This window comes from Osmerus mordax, chromosome 16 (genome assembly GCF_038355195.1).
Source record: "Osmerus mordax isolate fOsmMor3 chromosome 16, fOsmMor3.pri, whole genome shotgun sequence".
Taxonomy (NCBI): domain Eukaryota; kingdom Metazoa; phylum Chordata; class Actinopteri; order Osmeriformes; family Osmeridae; genus Osmerus; species Osmerus mordax.
The window spans coordinates 5,391,574-5,417,056 of NC_090065.1; the positions used below are offsets into that span (position 1 = coordinate 5,391,574).

The window sequence follows — 25,483 nt, forward strand, 5'->3', positions numbered from 1 at the left end:
GTTTCTGTCACTCTCCGGGCTGTCTGGGCGGCCAGGCTGAGTTTGCTGTGCCAAGATGAGGCATGGCCATGTTTAATTCATACCGCCTGTGTTCCACTCGGGCGCTGGAATGGGCCTCAGTCAATTAATTAGCACCAAACGGCCATTCAAAACAAGATGGGCCGTGTGTAGGTCGCCCATTCTGCAGGTTTGAAGCTCTCCAGACCAGCCAATATACCATGCTCATTTGGCTGGGCCAATTTAGGACTCCTTGTTAGGAGTTCTGTATCATGCGTGGTGCACAGTACCTGAGTGTGCCATGACAGCAGGCGTCCATATTGTAGACAGCTAAATGACACATTGACACTGAGGAGACCATGGTGATGTGGTCACTGTCGGTTTGTCATTGGGATTATTAAATTGCCAATGTCATTTTGGTCTGATTGCTTGTGATATATTAGATAGAGTCAATAGTTTTTTTTGTGTGTTGGTTTTTTGTGTTTATCTTTATCAAGGCAGACCATGGACACATTAGCACAGTTCATGCAGTTGCTTTAAACCATAACATTTAGTTACATATTTATTTGACAGGAACTACAAATTATTTTATTCATCCCGATGAATTATTGTTAAATTGTTAAAAAAACTAGACATGTTGTATAAGACAGAAATCAAGTGCAAAATGTTTTGCCAGTAATATTATGAACAAAAACAAATGACCAATGATAAGATAATCTCTGCATCTTGTGTGATACAGGACAAAGACTACAAATAATTAAGAAGAAATGATAAATATTCCATTCGTACTGATGAAATCCTCTCACCGTGGCTAACAGAGGAGCAGGGCTCCCGAGTGTGTGTCATCTCAACCGGGAGAGGAGCCACTTCTCTCTACACCACGTTAGATGAGGGGAGGGAGATAAAGGACTTGTATGTTAATCAAGCTCTGATGAATGGCCCGCGCTCCTACAAACACAGGCTGGCCACGAGTCCCTGGTGAATTCTTCAAACAAGCAGCACAGAGGGAGGAGGGAGTCGAGGACATGAGGGGGACGAGGAGAGGAGTCATTCCAGGAAGTAAACCCCGAGATAGTAAAGGAAGATGTACTGTATGCAGATAAGTGGTGTGTCAGAGAGGGTGTGTGAGAGGAGTGAATGGGAGGAGGGGTGGGGTTCTGTGAAAGTGGAGTTCATGTAATGCTCTTGAAGAGGTGGTTGTGTCACCGTGATGACATATCTAAATCTGCTTAGTTAGGGGGCTCCAGCTAACGGGTTATCAGCCAGATTTGAGTAATAGACTCCTCATTTAGCTCTAATGCCTTTTGCATAGAGAGCAACCTCCTTTCATCGCTCTTTAAGATGAATCGGCTTCCCAGGCTAAAGAAGAAAAAAAAGCTCTAAAGATATTAGTCTGCCCAGTAACTGCATAAATCATAACATTAACTAATGTGAGCAAAGTTAAACACAGCCACCTTCAGACACACACACAGAGAAGAAGAAGATTAGGTTGGTGATGTCATAGTGAAAGACCCCTTTTATATTTGCGTAAGGGTTTGTGTCCACACGACCTGCAGACCAGCTTTAGCTTCACATAAGCAATAAAGTCATCCATCAGTGTTATTTATTTCAATTAACCATTGCATTTTTATTGTGAATTTCATGGGACTGTTTTCATTTGGCTGAAACAAATGCAAGGTGAGTGATGAACTCTCTGCATTTATTTGTAAACAATTATGACAGTAAATATGAATATTAAAATTAAACATTAGTTATGTAATTACTGGTGTTGATGACATTGGTATGAGAAGTATCTAAACACCAAAAATTGGCAAATACAAAAAGACACAAAGAAAATAAATCATATTAATAGGCATACTGCAAGTATGATAAGGATGTTTTGTGTGGAGTGTTTGCGAGTGTGTCTGTCAGACAGTGCAACTCCGCTCCCCCTCATTAGACATGCTCCTCCATCACTTCTCCCAATGTGCCTCACTCCCCCTCATAGTCAAATTAAACACACACACACACCTCTCTGACTCACATGGCCCAGTACACCTGCAGCATCACACAGGCGATGCCTAGCTGACACACAGTTTGTTTTCTACATTTAATTTGACAGAGCTTTAACTAGGGCCTGCTGCTTGTCAAATGTGCAAGCAGCTCAGATGGAGCAGAGCTGGAGGTGTTCTCTTCAAGGGCGGGCGTGTGTGTGTTCCTGTGTGCATGTGTGTTTGTGTGTGTGTGTGTGTGTGTGTAAAGCAGAGTGACTTTGAACAGGCCAAGCTCGCCCCGGCACACACTGAGAGGGCCTGCACACACGCTGAGGGCTCCTCCATATCTGTCTCTCTCTCTCTTTCTTCCTCCTCTTAAGTGGCGGGCTGAGTGAGGGTGTGAGGGAGATGGGGGATTTTATTTTGATGATGGTTCCCTGTCTAGTCCAGCTTAAACAACCCCCACCCCCCCACACACACACACGCCCACCACACACACACCCTCTCTCTCTTTTCTACCTCTCTCTTCCATCTCTCTCTCCATTCTTCAATCCCGGTATCAGGAAACCTTTTAAAGTGCCTCAGAGGCGTGTCTGACTTTGGTCCCGATCCCTCGGCCTTTCATCCAGGCAGAGGGGATGAGCGTACTCATGCTGTCATACACATCTTTCCACGGGACACTTTGCTCATTAGGCCAGGAACAGGGGACTGCACACACTGGCTGACTGGCTCCCTGCTCTACTACATCACATGAGAGCCTGAAGCAGGCAGGTGCAGAGGAACAGCTAGGAGTGGAGTCAACTCAGTGTGTTGCCGTTCCGTAGCGGAGCTGCGTGTGGCTGTGTGTGTTTGAGATGCCCGAGGACAAACAAAGGGATGAGGTCTTCGCTGTTTCGGGATTCAGATCCCATTCAAAGTATTGGAAACTAAAGACCACATGGTCAGAGAGTAAGTGGAAGAGGAAAAGGTGATCTAACACACTTTCAACTTGCAGGTATTAAGGAAGCCTGTAAAGAACATGTGAGGTCATGACAGTCATACTTGGTAAATCTAAATGTCAAAGTATGCACAGTTACATTTAGTCTTTTTTTTTTAGTCAGTTAGATATCAGATCATCTTAATATATCATCCACTGATCCAGAATGGGTTCACAAAGGGCCTGTATAAATCAAGGACCTGTTTGGACCTATAAATTGTGACACTGTATGTCAAAATAGAATATTTCAACTGTAGGAAAAAAATATCCTTTTGAACCAGACCAACAGCTTGGCATTAAAACTCAGAGACCAAACACAAGCCACCCTCTCTGGAGGCACAACATGCAAACTCTGCTGATCTGAGCTCAAGAACTGAAAGCCTCTTTTGATTTATTCTTTGGGCCCAGGTAAATAGAGTTTTCTGTCCACAATAAAATTGTCGAAAGATACAAATAAAAATGTCACAAGAACAACCACAAATGTATCTTCCCTTTTGAAGCATTAAAATAAATCAACACACATGCCGACCAACATAAATGAAATATATTTGTGCTGACTGCGTATGGGTCTCGATCAGTAAGTGTGAATCTCAAATTAAGTAGTTGGCTACAGAAGAGCATGATGCTTGTCAAGTTGACTTCATTACCTCTCAGGAAGATTTCTGCACATTTTGTTACTTTCCATGACACACAGACAATACACACACACACTCTGACCATGTGACTACAATCAAATGTTCAGCATTTTATACAGGTGTTCGGGGTAAAGAAATATGGAATATGCCTAAGTAGGTAACAAATACATTTATTTTATATTTCTGTGGGAAATACAATGTTAAATAATTTAGCATATAAAAAATGATGTATAATATCCTAGCAGCAGTGCACAACCGTTATAAATAGCAGTATGGTTTGGTGCAAACTATGGGTAAATGCTGCCCTCCACAGGATTAAACGGGTTACAATATCCAAAACAAGGAATCCAATGTATCCGTTTTCTGTGGAAGAATGTTTGCATGCATGTGTGGGTGTACAGTGAGGGTTTAGAGTATGCAGTGTAAGGGTCTGACCCGATGCTGTGTACCCCTCAAAACTAAGAGATGCGATGCATTCCCTTGCACATGGAACAATACGCAAGACCACATTCCAATTTGAAAAGTTTCGTCCCTGGACTCAGAAGTTCAAATCAGGATAGAATCAAGATAAGATCAAGTGTGTGCATGTCCGCTGGTGACTGGTCAATGTGAGGCACAGGATCTGTCTCATATGCACTTCAATAAGCGATGTTCATCTGTCTGCACAGATCCATAAACTTTCCTCTTTCTCCTTTACTCCCCGAGTGGCTCAAAATGATACATGAAGTGCCAGGCTCGGGCTGCCGGAGAGAGACAAATGCCAATGACTCGCTCCCAAATGTCAACTCTGACAGTCAGAGACATTCAATAATCATCCCTGCCTGACCAATTTAGAGACCCGCTCTTCAAACAATCGCTGACGTCTGGCGGAAAGGAAAGGCTAGGTTTGTCTGCCGGGAGCTATGATATGTCTGAGACAAGGCCAAAAATAGCCAAGCACAATCTTGATTCAACCAACTTCATGGTGCTTCACTTGAGACAGTCCTTCGGTCTTCAGCTGGAGAGTGCTAAGAGTTAAGAGTGTATCATTCCAACACAAAGACTGAAAACAATCAGTAAATGTGAAAGCTGTGTGGCTAAGCCCATCTTTGTCGTCAAAAACAACATTTTGTGTCTAAAGACAAGGTATAGTGAGTTTGAAGAAGAGTAGCTATACATTGCAAAAGTTGACAAGGTTAAATGTTATTTCCATTTATTGAAGGCACATTAGTAAAATAAGTAGCCTAAGTGCTGAACATACAATCTTCATCAACGTTTCAAATTGATGGGAAAACCATATTTTTCTTTTGTTCACATTTTCTTAAAAGATCACTCAGTGTCTCACAGTTTGGGATTTACAACATTTTAGCAAGAGTCAACAATAACAATCCGTCCTATTTTCACCACATCTCAAGTAAACACACTCAGCTTTTGGTCTTTTCCCAAACTCATCACTTGTTTGTTCCAAGTATCCCAGCAGTACCATAGTGCAGTTCAAATGACAGTTTGAGCCTATACATGTGTCACATTACAGTAGAATCACATTACCATATATGCTATGAACATATTGAGCCAAGTTAGTGGCGGGTGCGTCATTATTTTCACTACTGTATAAGGTGGCGCTGCTTCTTGCTCTGGGTCCCCTCAGGGGTCTTCATGCAGTCGGCGAGGAAAGCCAGGCACCGTGTGGTGTACTCCTGGGGGAAGTCTCGGTAGTGGCTGACATGAGCAGTGGTCACAAAGTCATAACTGTCCACTGGCATCCCCTTCTCCTTCAGGGCCTTGACCATGAGCTCCACGTCTCCGTTGCGGATCACCTGGTCGGCCTGGGAGTAGAGGTAGAGCTGGGGCCAGGTGGCCGGGTGCTCCCTCATAGCATCGTAGTGGTTCCTGTGGATGTACTTGGTCACGGGGTACAGGACCACCCGTAGTAGGAAAACAGTCACGGCAAACAGCGTCAGGAGGACGTACTTCAACATTGTGTTGACATTGGGCCCGAGAGTAGCAGTGAGGGCACGTACCGCCCCACGAACATTCCCACTACCAGGGGCACTGTCTACTACAGCCCCTACCACACGCAGGGAGCTGAACTGTTGTTCACTGTGCATGAGTTCAACGACATAACGGTAAAGCATGAACCCTCCATTGCTGAACACATGGAAAAATATGGGGCTGTTCTCCACTTCATAGTCGTAAAGGATCTCCAGAAGTTTGCGGGCGGTGCTGCTCAGTTCTTTGAAGCCAAAGGATTCAGAGATAAAGACGGTCTTCAAGGGGGCTGTGTAGCGGACAGTGACACATCCCTGCAAAAGACAACGACGGGTGGGGTTAATGAGTGAATCTACAGTCAAGCAGCTGGTATTGAATAGGAATAAGAAATCATATTTTGGGGGGCCAACTAACCTGTTTATTGTAGATTGAGCCGTATTTGGTGAGATGTTTGTCTTTACAACCAGCCCATCCAAGCAGGATGACAACCGGTTCCTTGGTCCCATGCCAGTGTCTCTCTGAAAGAAGAAAGCGTTTGACTAGCCATCTCTCAGTTTAGCTTGCATCGATACGTTTTAAATCTTTCATAATCATGTATAATTTAAGTGCCGCTACCACTGTAAATACATACGACTCTGATTCCACTAGCTAGGCAGCTAGCTAAGTCAGAGGATCCAGGTAGCTAGCTAACTTACTGTACAGAGGAACTGGATAGATAGCTAGCTTACAGTTTGCACAGCTTGCCTTGTTTGATTGTATTGTGCGTTGTTAGCTAGCTAGCAGCAAGCTAAAGTAGCCTACAACATGGTGTTGATAATGCTCACCCGAAATAAGAGCATCTGGAAATACAATGTTGTAGTCTATGCCATCATCTGCCATGTTTTGTACGAATATATCTAGCTAGTCCGTTGATGCCGTTGTCCTTCCTGCACGGTTCATTGACTGTGCTGTCACAGATAAATTGTCAGCCGTTGTTCTTTCGTTCTGTCGGTACTGTAATAACTATGTGCACGTCTGTTTTGTAATCCAGGACCAGCTGATCTTTGGTCAGGTGGGCGGAGTATACACTCGATATAATTTTTTTTTTTCTTTTTTGTAAAACTAAATTGACTGTAATATCACTGTCATATAGCCTACCGATAACGTATCATATCGAAGACAAGTACCGCAAAAAAAACAACATCTACGAGAACGGTAAACTGCACGGCAATCAAGGAACCACTTCATTCATTTGTGAACGCAGAATCAGACAAGCTTAAAGATGCTGTAAAGCAAATTCCATTATTTGTTTCTCAGTAGGCTACATTATATACGTGTGAAATGAGTTCCTGAAAGCATGTGCAAAGCGCGAAAAACTTTGTCGCACTAAAATGTGGAGTTAAACCGTTTCTCTTCCTTTTTCAGCTCAGATTTTGTATAGGCAGAGACAAAACCCGACCTATCTACGTCACAGCGACCTATCTACGTCAGATCACAGACGATTGCATTCTGTTACTCAGCTGGTACGATGTAAAGACAAAGTAATTAACACATAAAACACTCAGAGACTGCAGGTATCTGTTCTGATATCTGCAATTAATTTAGCTAGTGTTGCTGTTGTTGCTGAATTCAATAAATTCGAGGGGGCGGAGGTTCAGCTCCTTCAGGCGACACGCCCCCCCCCCCCCCCCCCCCCAGTCTCAAGCAGGAAGACTGCTGATTTTCTCATTCGAATTTGGATGGGTAGTTAACAACACATTCTTCTGCGGTGTGATGAACTTAAAATTCATTTTCAATTCCATTTTACAGCATCTTTATTAAAGGGGATAAGCTTAAAAAATATTGTTTGGGGTAGTTATGTCATCCTTCACACTAATCTGGACACTTGTTTTCTTATTTGGAAACATCACAGAGCCAGTATCACAGAGGTCACCATATCTGACAAGTAGCAGCCGTCAGAATGTGTGACCCCACTGTAACTGCTTAATAAAGGAGTTAAACTTCAACATATTGTTTGGGGTAGTTATGTCATCCCTTCACACTAATCTGGACCCATGTTGTCTTTTTTGGAGTCATCACAGAGCCAGTACAACAGAGGTCACCATATCTGACAGCCGTCAGAATGTGTGACCCCACTGTAACTGCTTAATAAAGGAGTTAAACTTCAAAATATTGTCCCCTCAATATAACAGTAAGAATCATTTGATGGTAGGATATACAGAACAGAAATTATGGGTGGGGTGCATTTCAGGGCAGGGCTGTGTTGGGCCTTGCCAGGAAATGCACCCCCTGCTAACTTTGACTAGAAAAGGGCCAGATGCCTGAAACCCACTGTGGTTACTGATAGTCCCCTTGTTTCCAGGTCCAGATCTTAACCAGATGGTTGATCTTCTTCAGGTTATACATGGACAGATAAGTCACCTGAGATGGTTTGGTTTCTGTGTCGGACATTTTCAGCCATGTAACAGTGATGTCACATATTCTGAAGACAGCTATCAGGTCCAGATGTGAAAAATTGTAAAACGTTTTGGGGGGGAAACATATTTTTAGCTTTTGAAAATATGTTTTCGACCTCACAACAGTGATCAAAATATGTGACCTCTTGTTTCCAGGTCCAGATGTTGACCAGATCGGGACTTTTGTTTATACATAGAAAGGACAAATAAGTCACCTGAGGTTTGGTTGGTTTTTCAGACATTTTCAGCCATGTAACAGGGAGATGCTAGGACATACAGAACAGAAATGACATGGATGGTGCATTTCATGGCAGGGCTGTGTTGTGGCGATGTGGCCTAAACGCCACACGGGGGCGCAGTTTTCAAGCAGATGACGACAAACCCTTGGTACTTCAGACAGACCAACATTGGAAGACTGTTTTCGTCTCTGAGTGGTGGTTTCAGCCGTCAATCACTTAAAGGGGCGTGCAGTTCAGACAGTGGGAGTGTTGAGACTGAGGTACTCGCACATCAAGAGAGAAGAGGAGAGCTAGAGCTGTCAAACGCTTGAGTTATCGGAGGCGGACAACTATCGCATTTGGTTTGTTAGACAACACAACCATCTTAAAACAAAGTTACTCGTTTACTTTTTTAAGAAACAGTTTTGATGTACGTTTTAAAACTGTGTATCTGAAACTTCTCGTTTGTTAGCTAGCTACAGTACGATTGAGCTCGACCAGCTAGCTAATTGGGGAGCTGACTGCTGGCTTTGTTGACAAACTTATCTAGCTATTGCTAACGGTGTTAGCTTAGCTGAGTTGATATGATATGGTGGAACCGAGTTTGAACTGTCAAGTTTTTGACACCGTCCTTATTGTTGCTGAACAGTCCGCCGTCACATTATCTTGATGACCAACAGGCAGGTAAGCACCAAACTATCTAGTTAGCTACACAAGTAGAGCTGGCTTGGCCAATTTGTTTTGCTGCTATTATTAAGTTAGTGAGGTTTCTTTTTCTTGTAGTACTCTATAAATGCTGCAAATTAGCCTGCTATGCTAATTAGTCTATTACATAGGATTAACATTAACAAGCTATGTATATTTGCTATCTATTCAAATATCAACAAGTATCAAGTTTTGATCTGAGTCTATTTTGAGGCCAAGGTAAATGGTCCCTCCACTTTTTATAGCATAATTTCTTATCATTCAAATGTCGAGTATGCTGCTTCTCAGAAATCCACCGTGTAAAGCAGATGGTCTGGTGGTCTGATAGGAATAGGTCTTTATCGTTGGAGGACTGGCGAAATGCAGACTTTTTCTTCTTTTTGCACAACTTCTGTATGGACTATAGCTGATTGTGTGAGGTTCTCTCGAACATAGACACACGCATACCACCGTTTGCATGTCTACAGTATGCATGTAGTGTTGCCTGCGTCTTTGCCTTGCCCTCAGGGTACCACGGGGATGTCACATCTGTTTTCTTTATCGGCTACACTTTACTAACCAGATTCCTCGTTCTGTCCGTGTTGGCTAGGCCCTAGCATCCCCAGAGTGAAGATGATTTATCACTGGGAAAGCATGAGCTGCATAGGCCCCAGCAAGTTCTCTCTATTTTGGACTCAGACATGAAGTCAGTGCATGAGATGTCCAACTGTGGTTAGTCAATGTTTAGGCTTGTAATTGTTTAGAGGGAGGAGCCTATTCTTTGACTTCATGTCCTATACTCAGCTGTAGCTAGCTGGCATCTATTTGTTCTGTCTTTGAGAAGCAACAGGTCTTTGAAAAACCTGAGGCAGACCCATTGAAACATTCTTGGCAGAGCTGAGAGGGAGTTTAAGCTGTAATATTGCAGAAGGGCAAACATGCCTCAAAGTCCCCCACTATAAGCCTACATCTTTTTAAGGATGCATGTTTCTATCAGGGTGTATTCTCAGTTAGAATGTTTTCAAATGGAAGAGGCAGGCTATTAAATTGAGAGGTAAAGGCAAAATACCTACAACAATCCTATGCTAATTACACCTGTCTATGTCCAGCTGAAAGGAAAGATAACCGGAAAGTGACATATTTATTAAGACAATCTACCAGCCCCTTGAGCACAAACTAAGCTGTAAATGGGTTTAGCTGCGGAGCTACTGGTCTCAGACTGGTGACTATGGCTTCAAAGAACTAGGCCAATGTGAAAGGTCACCACAGGACTGTGTTCAATCAAATGGTTGCTCTATGATCTTTGTAAGATCTCCAGACAGTGCGACTTAAAACAGCAGGGTTCTTCTGCTGTCTCCTTTGTTCATAGGCTTGTTTTGGATCCCAGGCTTGGACTTTAGCTTTATCTTGGTTAATCTCATATAATTGGACAATCAATCCCTATTAGAGCCATTATATCTGGGTTCGTCTACTTAGAGAGCCTGGCTGGACTCCTCTGTGTTTATAAAGAGGTCTGGCCTTGTCAGAAGTAATGTTTTGGTCTTCTTAGCTGTTTAAAAAAGCGAAAAAGAAAAGTTACACTAGTCTGTCACAGGAATGTGATAAATAGATTAGGCTCGTTAGCCTTCCATACTCTGTTTCAATGGCATGTCGCTTGGAGCATACAGAATTATTTGTTCGTGCACACTTGTTTAAACAAATATAAAAGTCACAACATTTGTCTACATTATTTCCATACTGCACCATTAGTTCATTTCAATATTATAGCCAATGGGTCTTTTTCAACTTTTCCAAGGTCAGACTCAACTTGACGAGCGCCTATCCACCATGTGAGATCTTCACCCTCCAGAAGTCGCCCACACAGTTCCTGTTCTTCGCCGTCGTCCAGAGGAAGACGAGGGCGGCGCCGCTGCCATGGACAGGAAGCGCAACTCCATTTCCGGCGTTCCCATGAGGCCAGAGCGACTACTGGAGGAGCGGGACGGAGGCGGCGTGTGCGAGACCACCCCCTTGCCCTCTCAGGTGGGCAGGGTGTGCCCGTCCTCCTACCGCGCCCTCATCAGTGCCTTCTCCTGCCTGACGCGCCTCGACGATTTCGCCTGCGAGTGGATCGGCTCTGGTTTCTTCTCCGAGGTTTACAAGGTAAGCCCGGCCTGCACGAGTCACCTGCCTGCACAGGCTCTGCTGACGTGAGGTCTAACCATAATGGATGGGGATGCCAGAGCGCTATGGTAACTGGTTGTGATGATGATGATGGTGGTGTTGTTGCTGTGGTGAGCACAGAGCTGTTGGGAAACCTGGTGTGGAGAGCTCAACTCAGCGTCTTGGAAGAGATCATTCAGTGCTGGCCTCAGATCTTCTCCCTGTGGTTGATTACTGCCATCCACTAGACTTTACAACAAGGCGTGGCAATATGTAGGGGGTCAGGTGGCTGAGCGGTTAGGGAATCGCGCTATTATGCAGAAAGTTGCCAGTTCGATTCTGGCCGTGTAAAATGACGTTGTGTCCTTGGGCAGGGCGCTTCACCCGACTTGCCTCGGGGGAATGTCCCTGTACTTACTGTGAGTTGCTCTGGATAAGAGCGTTTGCTAAATGACTAAATGTAAATATCGGGATATCTCAGTGGCCCTTTCCGTGAGGAAGCCTCAAGACTTACCTTTGAGCTGATAAAGAACACTGATATTGATATCACTAAGTTAGGGTAAGTCCGGGGGCAATAATACCTATTTCCCCCCTCCCTCTATTCTGTAGTCTGGCCGTGATAGCACTGGAGGTCAGACAGATCCTCAGAGCTGGCCCGGTCATGTGACGTCTTGTCGTGACTGATCGCTTCCACTCATCCCTATAGGCGGATTTGGTCTGTGTGCAAAAAGTCCTTCTGTTTCCATGTAGGTTAAGTCTCCTGCTAATGAATCATGGCTACCTTTTTGAAGTAGTGATTCAATGACGACTCCTGCTTGGTTGTCAGAGAGCTCTGTTGTCAGTTACACTTACTCAAGGTGACATGTTGGGTGCTTAGTTCCAGGTGGACGTTGTGGTCAGTAGTGAGTTGCCAATGTTTTGAGGTCAGTTCAAGAGCTCCTCCCCCCCCCTCTCTCTTTCTCTACACTTTCCGTTGCTCCCCCAAACCAATACGTTTGTTGCAGCACACAAGTCATGTCCTCCAGGCTGAAGGCCCCCCCCCAGGCTGGAGATGCATGCATAATACCTCCCTCCCCACAAACACACACACACACACACAGTTAAAACTGATGCTGTGGGGGAGGTCAGAAACAGTTCTACTCTGTGGTCAAAGGTGAGAGATTCACCTATTTTCATTGGTGGAATTTGACTGAAAAGTTTAAGTGTTTACATATATTCCAACAACCATGTAACATACTTGTACACTTCTTGCTGAACCAACCCTCAATGTAATCTGTTCACATACAAACATGATTTCGTCATTTGACTAAAATACATGAAAGAGATCATGGTTCAACCTGGTCTGGGGGCTAGCCAGGAGAGAGAGCTGGAGAGGCAGGGCAGGGCAGGGCAGATTGAGGTAGAGGGGGTCTTGCTGGGCCAGCGTCTGGGCTTTACTCTGAAACAGGCTGTTCCCTCTCCTAGTGGGGTGGGGGAGTGTCCTGGGGGGGGGGATGAAGGAGAGAGGGAGAGGTAGAGCGATGGGGGAGGTGGGCTAGAGGAGAGACCATCTGGTGCCTCTCTTCTCCTGCAGGGAAAACCAGATCCTTGTAGCCAACTGCTAGACCCTGACTCCCTAGTTCCCTGCCCCTAATTCCATAGCTCATAACAAATCGGTTCTGCCTTCTAGAAACTTCATTTTATGTGGTTCTTTTATGTGGCCTATTTTCTCTCGCCCTCCCTCTGAATTTAAACGTGAACATTCTTAGGAGACTAGAAGTTATTCTAATCCAACCGAAGAATCTCTCTCCGCCTCTTGTGCTTGATAATCTCATCATATCTGTCTGGGGGGATTACTGTGTCGTAGTGGAACTATAAAAGCACAACAGCAGCAGGCCTATGACTTTTACAGAGGTAAGTTGCTGACGGCAATAAACCTTGTGTGGTTACGATCACCACTACAGGTCTCAGTGTCTCAGCCGAGTCACACTGTGTTTAGGCCAGCTTGTATCTGTCACTGTCTGCAGGAGGAAGTGAACATTAGGGGAGCGAAGGCCCAGCTGATCGACACATCCTCTACCTGACACACTCACATCCTGTGTCTCTGCTCCCCTTCTTAGAGAGCAGAGTAATGTGACTCTCTCTGTCTCTCTCTCTCCCCCCCCCCACGTGGGGTCTAGGGGATGTGTGTCGCTAGCTTTTTAACCCGGAGCATCTGGTTTTGGTGGTCAGATGTTCAGGTTTAGTTTGTTGCGGTAACATTGAAAATAGCTCATCGTTGAAAAACCCGGTGTTTTCTCTAGGATTTTTTTTAGCAGAGGGGGCAGGTCTGTCCGACCCCCCCCCCCCCCCCCCCCCCCCCCCCAGCCGGAACAAAGTTCTAACCCTATATTTCGGAGCAGGTTAATGTAATAGTCTAATAGCTTATGTCATATTGCACATACTTTCGTCCTATTTCCCCTAAAGCAATAAGATTAGGCTACTTAAAGAGACCTTCCACTCATAAAGTATGTTCTAAATGGCATAAATGCTGCCAATTAATAATTGACGTAACAATTGTAAATGGTCAGTAGCCTATCGATTAAGAAACTCGAAAGCTGATATACTAAGCATTCTGTAGCAAATAATAACAATAAACCCACTATTTATTAATTAAAACTACTTCAGCATATTAATGCACTTAAAATACAAATGTGAGCAAAGGCAGCAATCGCTATCGAATCAACAGACGTGCAATTTAGCTAGCCCGGGGTAAGAATACAAACAACGAAAATCACCAGTTAACTTAATTTAAATTAGCAAGAACTATAGACTAATAAATAACAGGCTTAAATGAACTGACAAGTTATACGACTTACAGTTCTCAAGGACGCACACACGCAATCTCAACTGCGGTGTCCGTGCTATACTCCGATATGCACTCTAACAATCACTGCTGATAGACGGCCTACAATTTTGTACAGCCCTATTTCTGATACCTTGGCGGCAGAAATGTATCCGTGGCGAGCCGGCAGGTTTTTCAAAGATGAGCTATTTTTAATGTTACCTGTAAAGTTCAATCAGTTAGAGCATGATATCTCTGATGAGACTGACCAGATATTGAGTTTAACCTTCCTGAACTGTGTGTGTGTGTGTGTGTGTGTGTGTGTCGCAGGTACGGCATCGGGCATCGGGCCAGGTGATGGCTCTGAAGATGAACAAGCTGAGCAGCAACAGAGCCAACATGCTGCGGGAGGTGCAGCTGATGAACCGCCTCTGCCACCCCAACATCCTCAGGTCCGAGACACGATAACAGCCGCGGCGGCTCCACACGGACAGAACCGCATGCCTGATAGGCTTTCTGTTGACTCACATAGACAGTTATTCATTTAGCCGACGCTTTTCATCCAAAGCAGCATACAAATAATGCATACAGTAAGATAATAAAGCCTGCACAGGCTGATAATCAAGCTGTATTTTACAGTCCTGAGGTTAGTCAGAGGCCTGTTAGGACACTGCTACTTACTTTTGTACCAGTATGGCATAGGCTGAGTAAGTCTGAGATAAGTACTGCTTTGAACTGACCAAATCCAAGATTGCGAAATGAGTTGATGTCCGAAATTAGGCCTACTTCAAAAGGTCTTGAATTTGGACACAAAAATATAGGCTAGGAAGGGGGGGCTGAGGACTTTAACTCCCCAATTTGTAATCCTCCTTATTTCCTGAAAGTGACATAAGATCAGTCCCTGGTGCTCGGTTCATATGTTAAAGGGGTAGTGCAACATTTTACACTCATGCAAAAAGTGGCCTTGTCCTTTTTAAAGGGGCACCCAGGGTCTGTGTAACATTGAGTTAACCTGACATTGGTGGACTCTCTGTCTCTGAGCTTTGTATATGAGCCTCTAGTGAGCCTGGGACCGTGACCTCCATCACTGCTGCTCCTCAGAAAGCAGGTCACCAACCAATTAACAATGGATCCTCATGCCACGCCAGGATCTGTTAAGGTTTCAGCGACATCTGAAAGGGCCGGAAGGAACCGGGCTGTCTCCTTCTCTTCCCTCCTCGTTTGTTTGTCTTCCTAGAGAGAGTCTCATGCCATGGACCTGCCAGGCCTGCGTTCTAACAGGCTTTCTGGAACCATTGAACACACTCACAAATGATTCGCGTTCGTTGCGTCGTCTATTACTGTTTGATGCCTTGACCGTTCTATTAGATGTTACCACATCCTCTTGTAGAGACAGTATGGCTCTGGATGATGGCAGTTCTCTTTTTCTGTGGTGCGCATCCCACTGCACGGCATGTGTGTGTGTGCAGGCACGTGTGTGTGTGTGTGTGTGTGTGCAGGCACGCGTGTGTGTGTGTGCAGGCGCGTGTGTGTGTGTGTGTGCAGGCACGCGTGTGTGTGTGTGTGTGTGTGCAGGCACGCGTGTGTGTGTGTGTGCAGGCACGCGTGTGTGTGTTCGTCGTACAATCCCAGCATTTTCGGCGGTGGTCCAGGGGGGTGTTTTTGTGTGCGAGTGTTAACAGGAGAACCGAGAAGGGGGTCTTTGTTTGTGAAATCCTAGGAGGACCCCTTCAAGTTCAGTCTCAAGGTTTATAGGGCCTTTACTCCCCCTGCTCCCATGTTAGCTGTGTGTGGAGGGGCTCGTGTATGAAGACATTGATACTTCTTATGTGTGTTATGCTTCATGGGGGGAAAACTGCCTTTTTTGACCGGCTTTGGCTTGTAAGGGATGTGAGGGGTGGCAGTAAAAAATAAAAAAAAATAAAAAAGTGTAAGGGTGGAATGCAGGTAAAGAACCTTTTTTTTCTTACCCTTCCTGGAAGAAATGACATTCTTTTTATGCGTTGCCTTGTTCAGTCTTGCCCACCAGCGCAGAAACATTTAACCCTTTCCTCGCTGTTTCACTGTCCCTTAGACATCACAAGGAAAGATCTGGTCTTGGGCTAACCTGTAATATGAGGTTTTAATGCAATATCAGCCTACAATGAAATCCAAGAGATATGAGTTTATTTCATTTGTTTATTTAACAGGGGCCATGCACAACACAACCGTTGGTTCAGAGTTCGCTACATATAGCTGATTTACATCTGCAGTCCCTGGGCGGGAAGACAGTAAACAATACAAATAGCCCAATAATTAATTTATACGGTACATCACATAATGCTATATCACTACAACTCCAAGAAGTATCCAGCTAGTATTTTGAAGGGAGCTGAGAGAGAGGCCTGTGGGTCAAGGGGCATTGTGGCCCAAATGTCTGTCTGTGAAGGACTGATGACTGAATGGGTTTTTGTTCTTCTGCAGGTTCATGGGAGTGTGTGTTCAGGAAGGCCAGCTGCACGCTTTGACTGAGGTAGGACTAACACACACACACACACACACAAACTTCATTATGTGTAGTATGTGTGCATGCCTGTGAGAGAGAACAACAATGTGTGTGTTCTGTGCCTGGACCTGGTCTTTACCAGGGGGGTTTCTCAGGTGAGCAACATGTCAGCTGCTGGGACATGAGCCTGTAATTGTACAGAAGCAGTACCAAGTGTTCTCTCCTGCAGGCATGACAAACACACACACACACACACGCAACATATCCACTTAAACGGTCTACATAGGCAATGAGAGGCCAGCTGGGTCTACTATTAGCACTGTGGGCTGTGTTTTCTAGCTCCAGTTATTTTTAACCTAAGTCTGGGTTATGTGTGTAGCCTGTGTTTGTCTCTGTAGGATAGTGTATGTGCGTGTGTTGGTGTTGTCATAAAAAGAAGTCCTGTAACCTTGCTCCAATGATTAGCAAATTGATTAGTCAGGGGAAAATGCTTTACAAGCTGCTATACTTTGTCAATGAATGGTAGCGGACAGTGCAGTGGATGCCGACCGTGGACGACAGGAGAGAGGAAGAGAGAGGGGGAGGGGGTGAGGTCCTGTCCACATGCAGCCTGTAAGGAGTTGGATGGAAAGCTAGGATGGCTCTGCCTAAATCTCCTTGGCCTTGCCGTCGGCACGGAAACCCCTGGTCGGACTCCCCGTCGCCTCATACACATCACGTATTAGTGCAATTATAATCCCAGCTAATCCACAACCCATGTTGGGGATTAGATGACGTTATCATTTGAAGCTGTTTGCACCTAGTAAAGATGACTATCCCCGTTCTTTCCGCTTCGGATGGCAACATTTACTGGTTCCCTCGACCCTTGTCATTAACTCTAACTTCTGTTTTGCAAACAGGAAGTATTGCATTGTTTCCTTGTCTGTGACCCAGCTGCTGAAATGAGCATGTGGATTATTATATTGATGACTGTAATGTCCCACGGTTCAGGAAGCAGGATTAATCAGTTTTAACCCTAACAATCTCTTCTTCTCTCTAACAGACACACACACACACACACACACACACACACAGCATGCATGCACGCACATGTACACACCCCAGGGCTGGTAGACGACAGATGTAGGGGCCGGGGGTCTACAGAGGAATTTGTAGTTAAAGACGATGTAATCCTCTGATGCTGTGTCTGGGGGCAGCTTTGGGAAGGGGCTGTCTGGGGGAGCGGAGCAGTCTGACAGGGGCTTTAACCCACGCATACACGGACCTGACGCCCATCACACTCTGGAGGCTGCTGCTCCATGTTCCTGCAGAGCGGGTGGAGGCAGAGACCAATCAGTTCTGACCTTCCTTCAATCTGGCCAGAGGATAAACTATGCCCTATAATCCAGCAGGAAGGTCAAAGAGTTTAAGGGACAAGGCAACATAGATTGGTTGCGATCAGGTATGGACTTATCTGGTGTGCCTTAGCGACAACTTGGAGTTGGACTCGCATCCAGTCAACAGACATGCACAGGCTAGGTCCACTTAGAAGGGAGCCCCAAGTCAGCTAGTTCCTCTCCATGGAGGCTAGTGCAGTGTGGTTGTATTCTGTAGTGCATCTAGCCATAGCTTATTCCGTTGTTTAGGACTGGAACATGCAAGGCCAACTTGTCATGATCAGAGCTGACATGAGAGAGAGAGAGAGTTTTAACCCCACTTAGCGGATTCCCACTTATCGTTCCGTGGTGTACGCAGTTGGCTCGTCGCTCCCTCACTCTCGCTGTGTCTGCTCTCCCAGTCATTGTTCAGCCAATGTGCTTGTGCTATATTTGGAGCGCTCAGCATAACTCGATTTACAGCCCTCTGACCTAACTTCCTGAAGGGAGTGATGCCCTCGCCACAAAGTACCAATAGAAAGTGGCCTAACAATGACACGTACCTCATATGAACCTCACGACAGTACATACGGTGGCTTACCTCATGGATATGGTTCAGGGAATGTTTATCTAACAGGCTACATCTGCATTCAGTTTAGCTTGCGTTGTTGCCTGTTCTGATATTAATGTTTTGTTCAGCATTTTTTCCCTGATTACAAAAGCAAAAATTTAACTCCATCTTTGTATCCCTAAATGACCACTGCCTTTCTATGTACAGTAACTGACCACTTACCCCCTGCAGTACATCAATGGAGGCAACCTGGAACAGCTGCTGGACAGCAACAAGCAGCTCAGCTGGGCCACGCGCGTCAAACTGGCCCTTGAGGTCGCTATGGGCCTGGGCTACCTGCACTCCAAAGGCATCTTCCACAGAGACCTCACCTCCAAGGTAAGGCAGGCCAAATGGAAGACCAGCCCATCCTGGAGGAACACTGGGGCACAGTCGGCAACAGTTTGAGGGGCATAAACTCAACAAGGGCTTCAACTTTCTAGGCAATGTGGCCCCCCAACAGATGGTAGGAGACGGGTCCTAGGAGACAGGGATCATGTAGCTTCTGCCTCTGGCCTCCTCTGCTCTCCTGTGCTGGACCCTGCTTTCCAGGCTGGGTTTTAGAAGCTGCTGCGGCTGGTGACAGATTCACACCAAGTTGACATGAAGCGCCAGCCAGCCAGCCATCACAGAGCAGCTGTCTGAGGGCCTGTTTGGGTTTGGTCTAGGTTGAACATTCAGACTCACGCTGTGGGATGTGTAAGACACCATCCTGATAAGTGCACACTGGTTCAGTATAAAGTCCACGGGACAGCGCAACAGTTTTTCAGCCCCGATTTACTTGGTTTAGATATTTCTGATAATATATTAACAAGTCAGCATTTAGTCGCTCGTATCTGGCCTTCCTTATCTGCTTGTGAACCACCCAAGTCACCTCTTTTAGTGAGAGACGACAGCAGCATACTGTAGTAACACGATACGCAGGGCAGCTGAGCATTTTACGTTTACCCTAAACAAAATGTCAAATGTAAATGGCATGTAAACACTGCACGCTGTTGTTACATTGCGTATGTCAACACCAAAAACAGGCTTTGGGTGGAGGGCGAATGGCTTTGTTGGTGAATGTATGCTTAACGTCATCTGTCCTGTCTTTTCTGTTGTCAGAACTGCCTGATCAAGTGTGATGAACACGGATACACGGCCGTGGTGGGGGACTTTGGCCTGGCAGAGAAGATCCCCAACCATGAGTACGCACCCTGCCGTCCGAGGGGCGCTTTAGTCATTACATAGGGTCTCGCTGCCTACCTGACCACACACACACACACACACACACACGCACGCAGGTGGACATTCAGAGCTTGCGTTTTGTTACACGTTGGAGAGGGAGAGGCTGTAGGGGGGGAGAGGGAGAGGGGGAGGCTGTAGGGGGGGAGAGGGGAGAGGGAGAAAGGAGAGGCTGTGGGGGGGAGAGGCTGTAGGGGGGGAGTTGGAGAGGCTGTAGGGGGGGAGAGGGAGAGGGAGAAGGGATGGCGCTATGCCAGTAGGACGGGCTCATTTGATTATTCAGGAACAGCCTGTTCAAGTACCAGCACGAATAATACCAACACAGGCTCTCTGTCCATCTCTTAGTCTTTTCAATTATATACAGGGAAAGTTACAAATGTCAGTCTAATCAAGAGCTCTCTTCTTTCTTTATGTGTTTTGTCTGTCTGTCTGTGTGTGTGTGTGCGCGTGTGTTTGCAGTGTGGCGGGAGAGAAGCTGGCCGTGGTGGGCTCTCCATACTGGATGGCCCCCGAGGTGCTCAGAGATGAACCCTACAATGAGACGGTAGGCCTCTAACCTCTGGCCCTGGGCAGGGCAGGACAGGACAAGGCAGGACAGGACCCAGCATGACTGACCTGTGCATCTCTGTCTACAGGCGGACGTCTTCTCCTATGGCATTGTCCTGTGTGAGATCATCGCTAGGATACAGGCAGACCCTGATTACCTTCCTCGTACCGAGGTGAGCGCGTGCGTGTGAGAGCGCGCACGCGTGTGATTGTCTGTCTGTGTTTCCCACTGTCCTCCTCTATGACACAGTCCGGCACAGCCGGTTATGTAAGACTTCCCCCGGTCTCATGTTGATCAGGGTGACAGGATGTTGGCAGGAGCTTGGCCACAGGACACGGCTCTCCTAATACATCGGAAATACGTTGTCTGACATGCCACAAATTGTTAGCCATGACGGCTCAAAGTATGGATTTCTGGTTTGACCTCTTTTCCTCTGTCCCTCGTTCTCTAACGCAGTTTCCCTCCCTCTCACGCCCCCATACAGAACTTTGGTCTGGACTACCACGCCTTCCAGCACATGGTGGGAGACTGCCCTGCCGACTTCCTCCAGCTGGCCTTCAACTGCTGTAACGTGAGTAGCTGCCAGCTCGCTCCACGCCGACGCGTCCCTGTCACATGACTCGCTACACTACCAGCTACTGGTTGGTTGCTACTTGATGTGGCAGTTATGTCATCGCAGTCTAGCTGGCCCCTGACAGGGCCATTCCCTTCTATTCTCATCATCGCTTGGTTACAGTCATGTATCAGCTATGCAATGTTGAGTCAGTAAGAATAATAGCAGCCTCTCTCTCTCTCTCTCCTTAACCTTACTTTACCCTCCTCTCCCTCCCTCTTCTTTCTCTACCTCCATCTTCTCACTCTACCTCCCTCTCTTCTCACTCTACCTCCCTCCACTCCATTGATTCTCTCCCTCCCTCTTTTCCTCCCTCCCTCTGTCTCCCTCTGTCTCAGATGGACCCCCAGCTGCGTCCGTCCTTCCAGGAGCTGGTGAAGAGGCTGGAGGTGATCCTGTCCAGGCTGAGGGCAGAGGAGGCCGACCGAGACCGGATCCCCCTGTCTGGAGACAACGACAAGAAGAGCCTGCCCAAAGGTGCCCCTCCTGTGTGTGTGTGTGTGTGTGTGTGTGTGTGTGTGTGTGTGTGTGTGTGTGTGTGTGTGTGTCTACTGGAATACAGCCGCATGTTTACGGGTTAAAAAAGCCTCATGTCATCCCTTCACTGTCAGCCCCACCTCCTTTCACATGCTGTTCTCCATGCCTCAGCCCGCATCATTTAACACTCTGTTTCCTTCTAAAGACTGGAGACCTGTGATTTCCTGGAACAGGGGGGGGGGGAACCTGCTAGTAGTAGTCAATTCAATTCAGCTTTATTAGCATGACAGTCACTACAACCGTATTGCCAAAGCTTGAGACACAACAACAGATAACTATACATTAACAATACCAGTCAAAAACAACAACAACAAGGAACGACAGCCAGTATTGTTTGAAATATGTGGCAACAATAAAACGCTCAGATGAACAAAAAGTGCCAACAAATATACCACAGTTAGCACAACTATGCAGTAATAACACCAGTCATAATAGTGTTAAGAATAGAAAAACACAAGTAGTCTCTCTCTCTCTCTCTCTGCTGTAATCTATTCCTTCGTCATGTCAAGCTGGTCTGGAGAGGTGCAGCGTGTCCCCACTCCTGCCCTCGTCCTCAGAATGCTGCTCTCTCTCTGTTAGTGCTCTCTCTCTCTGCTCTCTCTCTCTGCTCTCTCTCTCTGCTCTGTTGGTGTTCTCTCTCTGCTCTCTCTTTCTTCTCCGTTGGTGTTCTCTCTCTGCTCTCTCTCTATTAGTGTTCTCTCTCTGCTCTCTCTCTCTGCTCTCTCTCTGCTCTGTTAGTGTTCTCTCTCTGCTCTCTCTCTCTCTCTCTCTCTCTCTCTGTTAGTGTTCTCTCTCTGCTCTCTCTCTCTGCTCTCTCTTTCTGCTCTGTTAGTGTTCTCTCTCTGCTCTGGCTCTGTCTCTCTCGGTCTCTTTGGTGGCTGTTGACCCCAGAGCTCAGTGTGACAGTGTGGCTCCTCGCTGGGCCACTGTCCCTCGTCCCCCGCTCCACATTCACCACACCCCCAATGCCTGCCTCCCTCGTCCCCCGCTCCACATTCACCACACCCCCAATGCCTGCCTCCCTCGTCCCCCGCTCCACATTCACCACACCCCCAATGCCTGCCTCGCTCGTCCCCCGCTCCACATTCACCACCCCCCCATGCCTGCCTCCCTCGTCCCCCGCTCCACATTCACCACCCCCCCCATGCCTGCCTCCCTCGTCCCCCGCTCCACATTCACCACACCCCCCCATGCCTGCCTCCATCGTCCCCCGCTCCACATTCACCACCCCCCCCATGTCTGCCTCCCATGCAGGCTCGGGTTGCTGCTCTGGCACGTCTGATGCTAATCTAACTATAGAGTGTTTGGTTTCGCAATATCCTGGTTGGTTGGGGGGCGGGGGTGATCAGTGTTGTTTGGTTGAAAGGAACTGAGGGCCGTAGAAGGATATCAATAATGTAGGTGACTTCTCAGATCTTCTCTTCCGTTCACTTGGGTTTAGGAGTTCTGTTCATCTACCAGCTCCAGGCTTTGGACTGGTCTGTGTTGTTATTTGTTTGGCTTGGCCCTTCCTGCGCCTCTCCTCTGAGCTGCTCACCTCTTCTGGTTGGCTGTCCTCTCCTTGCTCCTGTTGGTCAGTTCTAACTGGTAGTGCCACATTCCTCAAGCCCCAGTCAAATGTGATTGTTTTGTTTTGAGTGTCTCCTAGGATATGATGTCTCATAGTTTCTGCTTCTTGTGAACTGTACTTTCATGTCAAAATACCATTGTTCTTCTTTTAATCTCATGATCCCTGTCTGTTTGGAATTTTGCCCTGACTGCCCTCTGGTGGTTAAATTGGCGTGTCATTTAATATCTTCTGTAGTTTTTTTTTTAACGCAGTTTGTTTTATTCCCTCTCCCCTCGTCTCTGTTCCTCAGGTGAAAAGCTACAGGGCATTAAGAGGTTAAACCCGCTTCTCCAGGACGACAAGATTCCTCCCAAATCCCCCCGCCCTCGCCGGAATATCTGGCTTTCCCGTAGCCAATCGGATATCTTCTCCCGCAAGCCTGGCAGGAAGGTCAACGTCCACGACCCCTACTACAACCCCGCCCCTAGGGCAGGGCCGGGAGCTCGCAAGATCAACCCTTTCAACGCCAGGGAGGACTTGAGGGGTGGAAAGGTGAAGTTCTACGACGTGCCCAGCAAGTCTGTGTTCTCCCTGATGTTCGACCTCCACTCCCCCCAGGGCTCCGTGTTCTCCTCCCCCAACCCCGCCGCCGCCCTGCCGGGGGGCTGGCAGCAAGACGCCCTCTGGCAGCAGCTTCCCGGCCGCCAGTGTCGCTCCCTCCCCGTCTCCCCGCAGCCGGACGACGCCTTCTGCCCCGCCCCTGCCGGCTGCACCCTCTCGGCCTCCGTCTCCAAGGGCGACCCGGAGCAGCCGGGAAAGGACGTCCGTCCGAAGGCGCTGAGCGTCTGGGCCAAGAAATACACCGTCATGGAGATCCCCCCGTTCTGCCCCAAGAAGGAGACAGAGCGAGGGAGGGAGGAGGAGGGGGGGAGCATTGGCTCTCCCATGACACCCAGTGATAGGGAAGGAGAGGAGGCCATGGACTGTTCTAGCAGTCAGGGGAGCCCAGAGAGGGGGGAGGAGGACACCAGGACCCCCAACTATACTCTGCTAGAGCAGGGCCCTTTAATCTACCAAACTCAGGTCCACCTCCAGCCCCAGAACGGCCGCACGGGAGAGGACAGGACTGGGGACAGGTTCAGGGACGTAGGGGCTCCGCTGTGTGAAGAGATGGAAGCAGAGGACCAGGAGGGGGACATGTCCCAGGAGACCCCCCCGTCACCCCCTCTCAGGCCCCCCAGAGCAGAGCGTCTGAGTCCCATCGTACTGATCCCCTGCACGACCCCACAGCCCTCGGAACCAGAACCCCCCCCCTCCTGTGACATCTAGCTCAGCGGCTCACCAACAGAGGAGCATCATGGGAACTGTGGTCTTTTAGACCGAGAGAGAGAGAGACTCCTCAAACAAGAAGGACGAGTGATCGTTGCAGCCGGTGCCCTGAAAATAAAGAGATTATTTTTTAATGATAAGGTGTTTATATTTAATACTTCAAAGATGTACTGTGTGAAAAGGTGTCGAATTCCCTCAAGGTTGTGTGTGTGTTTGCTTCAACTCCTGCCTGCTTCTTGAAGATCCAGTCTACTGTATGTGATAAGTGTGTGTCTACAATGAAATCCTCTTACACAACATGCTATCTAATGCTACTCGTTTTTGAACAGCCTTAGCAGAGAGAAGGTGGTGGTGAAGACAGGCTTGGTACCATAGTGGGTTTATACTTCACTAGACTGTAGGGGGGAAGTCTGGGCAAGGAGCATCTGGAATATATCCAATCCTTGTTAATAAAAGCTGTGGAATCCAACTGAAAAAAGCTTTGAAAGCACTTAGACCCATTGTAAAATGTTCATTGTTAATATAAAAGCTCTCTGCTGGTGATATCATTACTCATTGAGGTACGTTTGCCTAGAAGATGCCTGAAACAAATGGCTTTTGCTTCCCTTTCATGATCACCCTGAGGTCTCTCACTTACTTTTGTTCTCTTATGTTAAGAACCTTGACGTTCAAAACCCATACTTGTTTGTTGTTGTATATTTTTACGTGTGTGTACTTTTTTTGAATGTGTGAGCCACCACAACCTTTTTAATGTTCAGTGTCACCTAGTCTTAATACAGCAGCTCCTTCAGCCTGGTGTGCAGAGCAGACCGGTAGCTGTAGATGGAGCCATGACCAGCCTCCATGACCAGCCCCCGCTCAGGCTCCCCTGCCTGGTTCTGGCCCCCTCCTGTTCAGGTCTGCTGGAGAGTCCAGTGTAGAACTACTTAAATAGTCTATTGCACTTGAAAAATTATGTTTTTGTGTTAACCCACTCGTTTGTCACTACATTTCTATGCAATAAATGTTAATTGTGTCTGGTCGGTTTTACGTAGAGGATCTATTTTGATATTTATGAACAAGAAAAAAACATTTTGATGTCTTACTTTGTACTTGTCTAAAGGCATATGTTATTGCTAAACTTGAACTGAAATATTTTTCTAATGTAACTTTCCTTTTGCTTCGTGTTTCTCCCTAGACTGCTTGTTCAGTCCCAAGCCCTCCAAGTTATGTTAAGTATTCAGTATGTGACAGAATGTGTTCAGCCAAAGCACAAATAACTTGGTTTTTCCTCTTCAAATCACATTAAAAGTATTTTTTTTCTTTTTTTTTTTTACTTGATTATAAGAGAACATGTATGCTTCATAATAAATGTTTAACTTTTGGAACATGTGTGGATTTCAATGGGATTTTCCAGAAGAATT

At 46.8% G+C, this 25,483-nt stretch overlaps 2 protein-coding genes across 4 annotated transcripts; one reads left to right on the forward strand and one right to left on the reverse strand.

The window, feature by feature from the left end:
* Positions 1-4,764: 4,764 nt before the first annotated feature.
* On the reverse strand, positions 4,765-6,544 carry tmem53 (transmembrane protein 53). Its single transcript, XM_067253581.1, has 3 exons — positions 6,374-6,544; positions 5,964-6,067; positions 4,765-5,863 (listed from the first exon to the last, which is right to left on the reverse strand). Exons 1-3 carry the CDS (start codon positions 6,426-6,428, stop codon positions 5,165-5,167), a joined length of 858 nt encoding a protein of 285 aa, XP_067109682.1. The 5' UTR covers positions 6,429-6,544; the 3' UTR covers positions 4,765-5,164.
* A 1,968-nt stretch (positions 6,545-8,512) lies between these two features.
* On the forward strand, positions 8,513-25,429 carry tesk2 (testis associated actin remodelling kinase 2). Of its 3 annotated transcripts, XM_067253163.1 has the most exons (12): positions 8,517-8,564; positions 8,852-8,886; positions 10,682-11,028; positions 14,162-14,283; positions 16,295-16,343; positions 18,474-18,620; positions 19,386-19,468; positions 19,965-20,049; positions 20,141-20,224; positions 20,537-20,623; positions 21,004-21,142; positions 23,062-25,429. In XM_067253163.1, the coding sequence occupies exons 3-12, from the start codon at positions 10,801-10,803 to the stop codon at positions 24,078-24,080; spliced, it is 2,043 nt and encodes a 680-aa protein (XP_067109264.1). In that variant the 5' UTR covers positions 8,517-8,564; positions 8,852-8,886; positions 10,682-10,800; the 3' UTR covers positions 24,081-25,429. The 3 variants fall into 3 exon arrangements, with proteins under 3 accessions (XP_067109262.1, XP_067109263.1, XP_067109264.1); XM_067253161.1 differs by having other exon boundaries at positions 8,513-8,886; XM_067253162.1 differs by having other exon boundaries at positions 8,513-8,886; positions 10,687-11,028.
* Positions 25,430-25,483: the final 54 nt, after the last annotated feature.